General features: G+C 43.0%; 1 protein-coding gene across 1 annotated transcript in view; it reads right to left on the reverse strand.

The window, feature by feature from the left end:
* Positions 1-147: 147 nt before the first annotated feature.
* The window catches only part of frmd7 (FERM domain containing 7), a 15,293-nt gene continuing 2,138 nt past the window's right edge, over positions 148-13,302 (reverse strand). Inside the window, exons 3-13 of the mRNA XM_017701084.2 lie at positions 11,516-11,620; positions 11,302-11,344; positions 11,075-11,153; positions 8,613-8,710; positions 7,282-7,396; positions 3,418-3,565; positions 3,094-3,189; positions 2,775-2,938; positions 2,461-2,529; positions 2,291-2,366; positions 148-1,490 (exon numbers count right to left, since the gene is read on the reverse strand). Of these exons, the coding sequence (XP_017556573.1) occupies positions 369-1,490; positions 2,291-2,366; positions 2,461-2,529; positions 2,775-2,938; positions 3,094-3,189; positions 3,418-3,565; positions 7,282-7,396; positions 8,613-8,710; positions 11,075-11,153; positions 11,302-11,344; positions 11,516-11,620 (2,115 nt within the window). The 3' untranslated portion in view covers positions 148-368. The remainder of the gene's footprint in view (positions 1,491-2,290; positions 2,367-2,460; positions 2,530-2,774; positions 2,939-3,093; positions 3,190-3,417; positions 3,566-7,281; positions 7,397-8,612; positions 8,711-11,074; positions 11,154-11,301; positions 11,345-11,515; positions 11,621-13,302) is intronic.

Genomic DNA, 13,302 nt, shown 5'->3' on the forward strand with positions numbered 1-13,302 from the left:
GGGACTTGCTGTGTAACTTGCAGTTCCAAATCCTGAATTCCACAAAATATATGGTACATTTGGATGGTCTTTGTAAACTTTTAAATTTCTAAGGTTACCCCAGTGAAGTTGCACTCGACCGACTGAAGTTGGAAATTCCATGTTATCTGAGTTTGCAAGTTGTTACGTATCACCAGGCTTGCACAAAGCCAAGTTAGTGAATTTGTTAATTATTCACTTGATTACCGCTTTACCTGCCAAGCATAAACTGTCACAATTTGGTGATGTGACAGTTTTCAAAAAAAAGATCCAGCCAACTACCTGAATGCGCCATTTGAACGAGTCTTGCTGAGATTCCCAAATTCTACCTCCATGTTTCAGAATCTATCTCAGGACTTGTGTTTGGGTGCTATTGCTGAGGAGACTTCTTTTCCAACATTTGTGTTGAGCGTGTTCTCATCCTCCTCTTCTAGCTGCAGGCTGCCAGATGAGATGCGCATGTTGGCCAGTGGCACTGAACGCACTATCCTGTCCAGGCCAGGGCAGAGGTATGAACACACAGCATCAGAGTCTGAGTCACTTTGACTCACTTCTGCCTTACTCCCTCCAGCCGACCTCTCAGGCAGGATGGACGTCTGCAGAGGCAAATGGGTGGGCCGTGCTGGACCCTGCCTCCGAGAGAGATGTGGGTAGTGCCCTAGTGGTCTGAACTCAGCAGCAGTGGGACCACTGGCCGACTGCCTCAGTAGCTTCATGTCTGACTGACTTAGCGAGCGACGTGGCAAGCCTGTTTGGTAGCTGGAATCATCACTGAAGTGGCCCAGCTCTTCCTGGCCCAAGTCCAGGCCACCTCTGCCTCCACAGTCGGCCACTGCAGTTGTTATATACAGCCCCGGTACCATTCCCAGTCCATGGGGCAGAGCAAATCCCAGACCTAACCCACCATACCGTTGCCTTTGCCGCCTCATCACGGCTGGGGACAAGGTCGAGGGTCCAGAGAAGCTAGAGGATCTGATGACATCATCAAGGAAGCAAGCCTGCATTGGTGGCTGGATGCAGTGAGCCACGTGACCACAGCGAGACAGCAAGTGTGGAGATCCAGGGTGGTCCAGAGACAAAGAAGAACTGAGTGGATACACAGGAAAAACAGGATGCAGGCCCAAGCAAGTGTGCAGGTGGTGAGGATTGGGGTAGAGCAGCACCAACTGCTGAGCATTGGCCAGAAGACGACCCCGTTGGGGCAGGGTTGTCTCACCATGAAACCTGCTCCGGGTTCTCCAGTCTTCCCCAAGAAATCCTGGAAGACTCTGGGGAGCCTGCAGGGTGCTAGATGGTCCTGGTTCAGCAGTGGAGATGGAAGAAGAGCGGGACTGGACGAAGGTGGAGGGCTTTGTAACTCCAGCCTGTGAATGCTCCACTTCAGAAGAGAAGAGAACCTCTGTAGCTGATTGGCTTCGTTTGCCAGCCTGAGTGCAGCCAGTATGGGGGAAGCCACGAGACTGTAAATAGGTCTGCAATGAAGAACACAAGAGTCTAAACCAGTGGTACTCAATCCTGGAGTTCTTCCTCTAACACACCTAATCCACATCATTAGCAAGCTCTTCCTGAGCTGTGGATGTCATGCACTCCTGTGCAGGTAGAGGTACAAGACCAAGATTGGTAACACCACATCTTCATTTAGTTTGTAAGGAATATTTTAACTCTGGGCTTGAATATTTCTTTGAAATATTTGCATTTGTCTTCATCCAATGTACTCATCTCCAGTTCTCTTATGAAGTGCTTGCAGACCAGCATCATATCACTGGAGAATACCACATCATAGGTCTAAGCCAGGGATCATCAATCTTATCCACGGAGGGCCGGTATTCCTACAGGTTGTTATATTGGGGCGCTGTTCAGTGCCTGAAGTGAAAACCTGCAGCCATACTGGCCCTTTTTGGACAAGATTGGTGACTGTTCTACCTAGAAATTGAACTATTTAATATTTAGCTTATTATTGTAGGTATTTAACACAATTTCCTTTTTTGCTAATAACCGTTTGATAAACTAACATCATTAAAGCTGATGTAAGATTTGGGGATTTGGAGACCTCTCTGGTGGAAATGTGTAATCACAATAAACGAGCAGAAGAACATTTTCTAACATAAGTTGCGTTTCAGTCCCTCCTTGAGCAGATGAATCTAATGACTGTGAGCATGTTAAAAGTGTATTCAAAGTAAAGTTTACACAGTGCAAAGTCTAGCTCCCTAAAATAAATGTAAACACTTAGATCTTATTAAGGAATTCTTCTAATAAAAACATTTTATAGTACCTGCTTAGAGGTGTCAGTGAGGAGGTCAGGAGAGGATCTGCATTGTCTTGTGTCACAATAAGCCTTGTAGTATTTTCTGAATAAAAATGGCAGAATGACCATTACAGATATACAGTGGCCTGTTGTAGGTAGAAGGCATTTGGGAGCGCTTCCATACAGTCATAGCTCACCTCTCAAAAGGCAGGTTCCTTCTCTCTCCTTTTCTCACACAATCCAACAGCTGCTTCTGAGTTCTGCCACTGGAAATGGAATTGGGATTAACTGTTAGACTGATCAGTTGGGAACAACTTCCTGTCCAGTTCAGGACTGACAGAAAAGATTAACCTAGATTTTTATTTGCATTTTTAAGTTCACTGGATGATTGGTTGCCTTGATGGGCAGATGCATAGATGAATGGAATATCCAAAAGATGCTCATGGAGAGGAAAATATTGACCAAGAACCAACCAAGCACTTAGTAGAACTGTACTGTTCTCCAGGCTAACCTGTATCTGAAGCAGGAGCCCTTGCTGTAGAGGAGAGACTTGTGGCGAGCCTTAGGCTCCTCTGACAGGCGGAAGAAAGCATGGTACTCCACGCACATCTTCCAGAAGGCTTTACACACGTCTCGACTGGCCATGGAAAACTCCAGTGTGTCCTTATGGGAAGGCTGGGCAAACCACACACAAACTCTAAGCCAAAATATCTGTCCAGACTTTAAGAATAACAATATTTAAATGGTTACTGAGCCAACTACAGCCTGTATAGCGTCTTAAAAGTAAAATAAGCCAAGGTTATATTTTTGAAGAAAGGTAAAACCATTACCACAATCTTCGCATAAAGTTTTATCAAAAAGTTCTTCCTCTTGAAGCTGAGTTTGCGGATATTGGCCCAGCTGAAGGTATTAATTTTGGTGTTCCCCTGAGAACAGAAGAAAATCAGTCATCAGATGTTAACTGAGACGCCCAACAGGAAGTTGGAATTCAGCCAAAGCACTCTAGACTTTCCCAGATTGGATTTCAAACACAAATCTCAAAGGCTATTATTGCTAAATTTATGGCTCTGAGAACGGCGCCACCTTGCAGCCAAAAGCACTTAAAAGGATATTCATATTTAGTATGATATGAAAAGCCATTAAAATGTATATACCTGAAACACCAGCACACCAGAATGAGTCACAGCCAGGTTGATCCTCATTCCCTCTCCATCACTGGCTGCTTGAGGGCGGATACCGTACATGTCTAATTTACGGGCCACTTCCAGCAACTGAAAATCAGCCTCTGCTGGGGTCTGACCTCTAGTATAGACAGAGAACGGGTAAGGTGTTTTTATAAGAGCTAAGGTTGTTGAGATGGCCTAAGGATTGTCAGTCAAGGCAAAGGGACACCCTGGCCTAAAACAACATTTAATAAGTTAATTGGTATTTGTTTTTTATCTCTTTTTCCATGATAATATTTTCATTTGCTTTCTGAAGATCTCAAATTAATTATATCATTATGAATATACCATGAATGTTGTTTTTTCAAGATATTTATGACATTATCACAACATAATGAATGTCATCTCAAACAATGTGCTGATAATAATATAAATAAGAGGAGATCTCAAGAAGGAAAATGAAAATAAATTAGGAACTGTGGGGCTTGTAAGGAAAAACAAGCACCACAATGCAGAGCCTCTAAGGTACTGTGGTTAAAACTATGTTGCATTCCCTTGCAGTTATGCTACATTCCCTCACAATGATTTTGTGTTCATCCCTCACCAATGTTTTGCATCCCCCGTAATAATTGCAACAAAAAAAACAAGACATTTCTGAGCAAATGTTACATTTTTGCAAGTGAATGCAAGTGCTATTTTCATTTTGGCTGGAGTGCCCCTTTAGGCTAGATGTCATTGCTAAAATCTAATAAATATAAGTTGCAAATCTCACTAACAATGAAGATTGTTTTTGGTAACATTATCCATCTATCATATCACAGATAAGCAAATGTAGCTTTAGGGGTCTTGCCAAAGGATTCATATTGGTGGTGAACATGTCCAGGTCGGCAACCAGTCTTTATGACAGCTGGCACCAGTTGATATCAGCCTTTTTATAAGTGTTTGTCAACATGTATTTACTTTAGTTGTCAAGCAGAGCTTTTGTAGGCAGAGCTACTCTTATGAACGCTTCCCCTTAAAGTCAGTGTAAAATGGAAAACATGACACATTTATCTTCCGTAATGTGATACATTTCCAAATGGAACACAAACTAGTGAATTTTCATGCGATGCTAGGTGGAGATTTTGGAGGTAGGAGGTCAGAATCAGAAGCAAAAGTCTGATTCTGACTGTGTGTGGGTCCGGGGGTGTGTGCGGAGGGGGGTGTGTGTGGGTGTGTGGACGTCCGCGTTCGCACGGGCATGTGGTGTTGTGTGGTTGGTGTTGCTGGGCGGGCTGCTCTCTGCGGTGGGGGTGGTGGGGGTCTGGGCTTGGGCGGGGTGGTGGTGGTCTGGGCTTGGGCGCGGTGGCGACGTGGGGTGTCTCCGTGGCCTCCCCGGGTCGACCTCATCCTGCCTCGAGCGGGGGGGCAGTGAAACGCGGTGCCTCATGAGCCTCGTGGCTCTCCTCTTCCAGAGGGCCATTGCCTCTGGATCTACGTACCCCCCCCATCCACCCCCAGACACACACACACACACACACACACACACACATACATTACTTCCCCACCCAAGCAAACACACAAACACACACAGTACTCATACATTTAGGATCCTGGGGGCAGGCATGTCGCCAGGGATCGATGAGGTTGACCCGCTGTCATGGCCTCACTCGTCTCCTGACGACTGTCTGTCCCTCAGTTTTTACTGCACTTTAGACATTTAGGGCTTTTGAGGGGCCGGTGTAGATGGACACCGCAGACCAGTGGCCCGGGGCTCTGCCCATGTTTGCCCCCACACCTGTCCCCCCAATTTTAACTACACCATAGTATCACACACTACCCCACATTCATATACACCAACTCTTGCACTCAACACTTCACTGGGGGTGGAAGGGTGGGAAGGTCATCCCTCACCCGTTTCCTGCTCCCTGCGGGGGCTGGGCCGGGGGCGTCCTGGCATCCTGGGGTTGCTGCCCGGGCCCCCGCCGCCCCTGCCGCAGAGGGTGGCCTGTACGGCGGTGCCGGTCGTGCGGCATTGTATGTTTGGGTGGGTGTGGGCGTCTGTGCGCCCGCGCGCATTCTTCCCTTGTGTGCGCCCTCGGGCTCGTGTGCAGCCGTGCGTGTTCCTCCCGTGTGTGCGCCCTCCCGCAAATGTGCACGTTCGTCCCATGTATGCATCCATATACAAGCCGGTCCTGGGTGGGCTTTCCATTTGCCCCCATCTCAGAGGGTGTATGGATGTGGATGATTGTGTGTCTATGTCCTTATCTCTTTCTGTATGGGTGGGTGAACGTGTACATTTAGGGGGGTGGGGGGGTGTATATATGGATGTGTGTGTGTACATATTGGGGTGACATGTGTATGTATATATGTGTGTGTATGTATGTATGTAGGAGTGTATATATGTGTGGGGGTGTGTGTGCGTAGGTGTATATATAGGGGTGGATAAATATATGGGGGTGAAGGTGTGTGGGTGTATATATGGGCGAGGATGCATATATGAGGTTGAGTGTGTGTGAGGACAGCTGGTTCTGGGTCGGGGGATTGTTGTCCCCTGTCCTCTTCCGGCTGCTCCCCTGTGGTTGCTACTTCCCCCCCGGATGGGGGGCGCCTTGGGGTTTCAGGGCCTGGCCTGGTGCTCCGGCGTGGCGGTTGGCCTGCTCCCCGGGGCGGCTCAGGGCACCTGCAGGGATGGGGCCCTGCTGGGTGTTGAGTGGCTCTCGGGCGTATGAGGCGCTGGGTCTTTGCTGCTGGCCCGTGATAGGGGGGGGCATCCTGGGGGCGGCTCTGGTTCCTCCAGTTCCTCCGGTTCCCCTGGACCTCCGGTTCCCCTGGACCTGTGCTGTCCGGAGTCCCCCTCTCCCTTCCGCTGGGGTGGGCATGCACCCCTGGGCATCACTGGGAGGTGCGGCCCTGGGTCTCCACTGCTCCTGGGGGGGCCACGGCGGGTGGGATTCCCTGGTCTTTCTCTGCCTTCCTCTGGCCTCTGGGGGGATATTGTCGCAGCTTTCTGCCCTCGCCATTAAGTGCATCTTGTGACAAATTTATACTGTACTGCACTCACAAACACACACACGCACACACTCACATACACATACATCACAGTCATTTGTGTAGTATTTCTAAGTGCTGTATGTCTCAGGTACACTTTCTTCTCTTCTTTCAGGAGCAGCAGTTGGTGAACCATCATGTTCTTTCTGCCCTTTTGTTATTTCCCTTTCGCCCCATCCCCACCCCGCCCCCCTCTCCTTATCTCTCCTCTCCCTTCTTTACAGATTCCCCTGGCCTGTCAAGTCTGGCATTATGATAACACATTTACAGTCATAAAAATATCACAAATGTATAAAGAAAGAAAGAAAGAAAGAAAGAAAGAAACAAACAAACAAACAAACAAACAAACAAACAAACACTGACAAGATGAGCATATAATCTATAGTGCTCATTTTGGAAAAGTAAATTTGTTTGGCACAGTAATGCAGTCTGACCATAATTCTGATTGCAAATCTGCCAGACAAGACAGGCAAAAAAAAAAAAAAAGAAGCAAAAGTCTGTATATTTGATGGAAGAAAACATTTTTTGTATTTTAAATGATGAATTGTGCTAAACAACCAGGGAGTAAAATAACCCAATTTGATTTCAGGTTGACTTTAAGTGTAATTAGTCAGACTGGAGACCACTATAAAGTATAATGTATCAACTTAAAGGACCAAATACTATGACATATTTTGCGTAATATCATATAATCTTCTACACACATATAATGGTATCAGTGATAATCACTAAGTTTAAGGAATCCATCTGTGTTTATTTTAATAATCAACTCAATTATCACTCAAGTCCTGCATCATTACAGGGTGATACATTCCAAGATACTACCTGTGTCTCTTATGAAAGCGCATGATCTTCTTATTGAGGCACTCCTGGTTGGGAATATATTTCTTGTTCTCCAAGTGCTGCATATCCAGCTCCTCTACGTAATCCCCAATCTCAGCTATGAGAGAAATAATTCATATTTAGTTACACAGGTCCATCCAAAGCTCTTCATGCAGAGATAAGATATTGCTTCCCGATGCTGCTGTTTTACTCTCTGCTGCTCCCTCAACCAAACGCCTATCAAAGTACAATTCACACTTAGAATTCTTACTTGTGTCACACCATCCATGACACTTCTGACAAACTGCAAACAGAAAACAATGACTCAAACATGAAAATCGGGATGTGCCTTGTTTGTCTCCTGTAATGCCACATTATGCACTTTTAATTATATGCTTGGGCATCTGTCCACATTTGATGTTGATTTATGGGCCAAAACACATAATCCAGTTTAACATGGCCATTTTCCAACCTTTCTTTATCCCTTAGGATTAAATGGGCTGTTTAATGCTGTGTTGATATGTTAATGAGCTTGATTGGCTGCCCTATATTGTGCCTTATTTATAAAGCAGACCAGCCTGAAACACTCCTGATAACTTCTGTGTGAATGAGTGGAGCTAAACTGCTGTAAGTGAAAAGGTGGATATATATATATATATATATATATAACAGTGAATCCAAACCATGTATGGACTGAGTGGATTATGTAGTGAGCATGTGATTTAAAATCAGTCCAGTCCATCTGTTCTACAGTGATGTGGACAAGAGTGGTGTGGTCAGATGAAGAGAATGGTACAGGCCTCATGGCTTGATTCCTACAGTGAGGGGGTACAGTACAGCACAATGCAGTTACACATCTAAACCAGTACACTAGTAGAGTACCTGTGTCCAAATCCCATCATATACCATAACCACACAAGTAGGCCTTCACAGTCACCAAATTTCAAAACAGTTGAACACCTGTGGAAGATTTTGGGCTGATAGGTTAGACCAGTGTGGACATCTCCAGTACTGGAGGGCCAGTGTCCAGCACTGTTTGGTGATTCACCTGCTCGAACACAACTGATTAGACACATCTGTTAATAGTCAGGTTAGAAACCTCTAAACTATACTGAACACCAGCCCTCCAGAGTTGTGCCCCCTGTATTAGACAGAGCTCTCCACTAGCATTATCAAAACACCAACTGAGGAAATATCTTCTGGAAGAATTGTGCTCCATCCCTCCATTACAGTTCCAGAGACTTCTAGAATCCATACCAAGGTACACTGAAGCTGTTCTGGCAGCTTGTGGTGCTAAGACGCTTTCCTGTAATTTGTCACTCATCTGTACATACCCTGTAGAAGATGGGAGACCAGCAGGGCTGCACTGTTGTCATTACATGTCAGACTGCCATTAGACAGATCCTGTTTGATCTGGAGTGCAAAAAGATACCTGCAAGAGAAGAAGACTCAGTGTTCTGAATGTGTCCAGACAAATTTTATAAAACGGTATAAACGAAACAAACACAATTATCTCCATATTTTTTTTGTTTTTTACATAATTTAAGCTCTGCAGCTGTCCTTTGAATTGTTTGAAAATTTCACGTTGATTAGACCAAAAGAAATTGCTTTTCTTTTCAAAAATTGCTTTTGATATAATCTCTTTGCATTAACTTACATCGAAAGTAAAGAAGGTGTTTGCCATGTGGCCAGAGAATATATTGATTAATGATACATTGATGATGATAATGATGGGTACAATAATTGCCTAAATGACAATATGTTGTCAATATGTAGATAATTTAATTTCATGTCAATAGATACACTACATGGACAGTATTGGGACAAACCTCTTAATCAGTAAATTCAGTCTTATTGCCACAGGTGTATAAACTCAAGCACCTAGCCATGCAGTCTGTCTTTACAAATATTTGTGAAAGAATGGGTCATTCTAAAAAGCTCACTGAATTAGAGCATGGTTCTGTAATAAGATGCAAGTCAGTTGAAATTTCTTCCCTCACAGATATTCCACAATCAACTGTGAGTGGATTATTGAAAAGTAGAAGTGTTTAGGAACCACAGCAGCAATGCAAGCTTTATATCACCAAGCACAATGCCAGGTGTCAGATTAAGTGATGGAAAGCATGCTGCCACTGGACTCTGGAGCAGTGGAATGTGTTCTGTGGAGTGATGAATCATGCTTCTCCATCTGGGAGTCTGATGGACGAGTCTGGGATTGGTGAATACCAGGAGAACAGTACCTGCCTGCCCGCAAGTTTGGTGGAGGAGGGATAATGCTATGGGATGTTTTTCAAGAGTTGGGCTCAGCCCCTTAGTTCCAGTGAAGGGAAATTTTAATGCTTCAGCAGACCAAGACATTTTGGACAATTGCTTCCAACTTTGTGGGAACACTTCGGGGAAGAACCTTTTCTGTTCCAGCATGACTGTGCTCCGGTGCACAAAGCAAGGCCCATAAAGCTACGGCTGGGTGAGTTTGGCGTGGAAGAACTTAACTGGCCCGGACAGAGTCCTGACCTCAACCCCATCGAACACCTTTGAGATGAACTGAAATGGAGCCTGGGCCTGTCGTACAACATCAGTGTCTCAACGCACAGATGCTCTTCTGGATGAATGGGAAGAAATTCCCACAGGCACACTCCAAAATCTTATAGAAAGCCTTTCTAGAAGAATTGAAGCTGTTATAGCTGCAAAGGGGGACCAACTCCATATTAATGCCTGTGGATTTAGAATGGGATGTTATAAAATTTTTTAGTTGTCCCAATACTTTTGTCTATATGGTGTGGATAGCTTCTTTGAGCTAAGTCAGTTCACGTTACCAATAGTAGTCTGGACAGTTTGGGCTATAACTTAAGAAATAGTTGTAAATCTATATTTATTATATATATTTTTTTTATAGTACACGGTCAGTGCTACACTGTACAGACAGGCTAATCCTACTTCAGTTAATTACTGTTATTTATAATTCAAATGTGTATTATTGTCAATTTCTACATGTACTGATGACTTTTTAAACTGTGTTTACTTACAGTTTAAATCCCTCACAGCAGGCCTAATAAACCCACTAACCCATTTATATTGCATTTCTCAGTAGATACAGAATGGAAGCCTGATGTCCGTAAAAGCAGAGACACCATGTGTTATGGAGGAGTTACAGAGATGACCTACTCCTGGGTTTGCTGTTCAGAAGTTCAAAACATGACAGAGTACGAAATCTGATTCACCATATACACTGTTTAAGGATTGTATTACACTTTTTAAAAGTGAATTCCATAAATTTTTCAGAATTTCTGCATATGTAAATACAGAGTGGTTTGGTGTGAAACGGTGTGCTCTAGAGAAACTTACCAAGTCAAAATTGTTCACAGTGGTGATGATAGGAGCCAGACAGGAGCTACATCCCAAAAAGCTATTACATGAAATGGTTATAAATTCACTGCCTGATGCTTCTGACATTCTCTCGCAATAGGTTTGAAATGATTTGAGCCAAAACATACAGATTTTTTGATTCATTCGTGGTGGAGAGATACATGCAGGTCACTGGGAGGCAGAATAAAACAAAAACCTTTTTACCACTGTTTTGCCGCCATCAGCATTACAAAAAAAACTCACAAGACACATTTAGGTTTAATGGTCGTTTGGAGAAGAAACAATTGCTATATTTTTGTTGTAGACATTGTGACCCCTGGTTCCCATTACCACCACTGTAAAGAAATCTGAGTAAGTTTCTAATAAAGTTCTAGAAAAATATGTACCACTGTATTAATTTACTGTGAGAGGTAATAGAGAGAGCAGGTACCTGGTTAGTTCTTTCTGAAGCTGACCTGGGTCTGGAGGATAGAACTTCACTATGAAGTGGAACATTAGGTCACTTGTGTCTGTGTCAGAGAAAGAAGAGGTCAATAGAATTATAATGACAATAGCAGACCAGTATATTCCACCATGTCCCCTTCAACTGAACTCATACAACAAATTAATATTGACACAAATTTTTCCAACTGGCTTGAGAAAACAGTATTAACTCACGTTTAATTTGTTTTGTAAGAGGCTTCAGCAGTTCCAACCATACCTATAAACACACAATATAGAGGTCATTTGACTTGACCCCACAGTTACATCGAAAACTGCCATGTAATTTGAAATAATCATAGTGACCAGTAATTAAAACTCCTTTAGTAATAATAATAATAATAATAATTACAGTACATACATTCCTTCTACATAACTCATGTCAACTTACGTAACTGCCACAATAGTGACGGAATTCAAGCCCAAAATATTCTTTTTCTAAAAGCTTAAGATGTCCACACACTTTGTTGAAGAAGTCATTTCCAAGTACACTTTGCTAAAAAAAAAAACAAAAACAAAAAAATGTTAGCATGGTAGCTCTAACATGCTAATAGAGTCTATGTCTATTTTGTTAGCTCACTCTCTCCATATACAAGCACAAAGTAATAAATAAAAAAGTTCTTCTAGGGATTTAGTGCGACATGCAGGACAGCTGAATCTTTTCTTTCCTTTTTATTGACTGTTTTCCACATTTATAATGATGAAGGGGTGGTCTATATGATCCATATATAACATCACAATACTTTCATTACATTCATTAGTGCTGATTTAAAATTACTATCAAAAAATTTGAAAAGAGTGATTTTTATTCAAGGCTTCACACACTGCACTGAATCACAGTGAACAGGACTAATTATGCTCCCTTTGTTTTGAATCATGCAGTTGGTCAGTGTTCTTTATGTACTGTCAGTATCCACGATAGACAAGGGGGCTAACATCAGGGGGCTAAAGCTTACATTCAGCAATTCAAATGTAAACAAAGCATGTCTACAATTACACTAAGCACATTGATATTTCATGCTTTTCATGTCAACATTAAACACAAAACAAGCAATATCACTAACAGGAATAGATATACACATATTCAGTATTGATATTCTAACTTGTTGGCATTTTGTTTGTATCTGCATGCTGCTAGAAATATACTAGTAAAATCCTTAATACTTGTAAATATGATGAAGACAAAGGGAGGACAATCTAATCTTGTTGTGTTTCTGTAGGTATTCAAACTTGTGAAAACAACTGTATGTACTTTTTTTTATCAACAAACCCCCAACATTTTCTAACAGTGGAGGGGGCATGCCCCACACTCATATCAGATGCCAGTGGGAAGCTACTAAAGTGTTACTTCTTTTTGCGTATTCAGCGCTTTTTTATTATTCTCACCCATTCTGAAATTACAGGGGAAGTCTGCCTATTTTTCAAAATCTCTGCATTTTTGCAGTGTTTGAGTCATAAACAGTCATTCAAAGGCTTGATGTGAAATGCTTCGTTTAGGAAAAACTTACTGACTAATATTTCTTTACAGTGGTTATTGAAATGTAGCCACTATATTTACTATCCAGAACCACCGGTGAACTTATGTGTCTTCTATGGTTTATATATAACGTTGATGATAAAACAGTGGTAAAAAGACATTTCTTTGGCCCTGCATGTACCTCTTTACCATTAATTTAAAGGATTTAAAAATGATTTTTAGGCCAAATCTTTCTCAAAACAGACATCTCATACATCAGGCACTGTATGCAAAAATCAGAAGAGGTCCTTGTTTAAATGTAATTATTGAGAAGTGGTGAGTATGATGAACTTAAGGAGGAGGGAAAGGAGTAAGGGCAACAGAATGGGCCCTGTATGTTAGAGGCCCAGGAGGCAGAGAAAGCTCAGCCTTGCTACAAAACTGCCCCTCTTTTTAATATCTTCAGTGCTAAACTCCTTTGCTCTGTGCCATTATTGGTCAGTCAGCAGAAAGCCCCCTCCTTGCTGCACTTTGTTGGCTTATTGTTTGGTGCCCTGCTCTAGATGCACTAAATGGCCTTCAGCATGTAAGTCCAGTGCAGTGAAGAGGGGAGAATAATGGAATCATACAGCAAACACACGCTTTACTGAAGCGCTTAGAGACTCTGACACACCGTCTGCAAATAACTCCACTTTGGGGTCAACGCTGCATCACACGGACAC

The sequence above is a fragment of the Pygocentrus nattereri genome, chromosome 16 (assembly GCF_015220715.1).
Source record: "Pygocentrus nattereri isolate fPygNat1 chromosome 16, fPygNat1.pri, whole genome shotgun sequence".
Classification (NCBI taxonomy): Eukaryota; Metazoa; Chordata; class Actinopteri; order Characiformes; family Serrasalmidae; genus Pygocentrus; species Pygocentrus nattereri.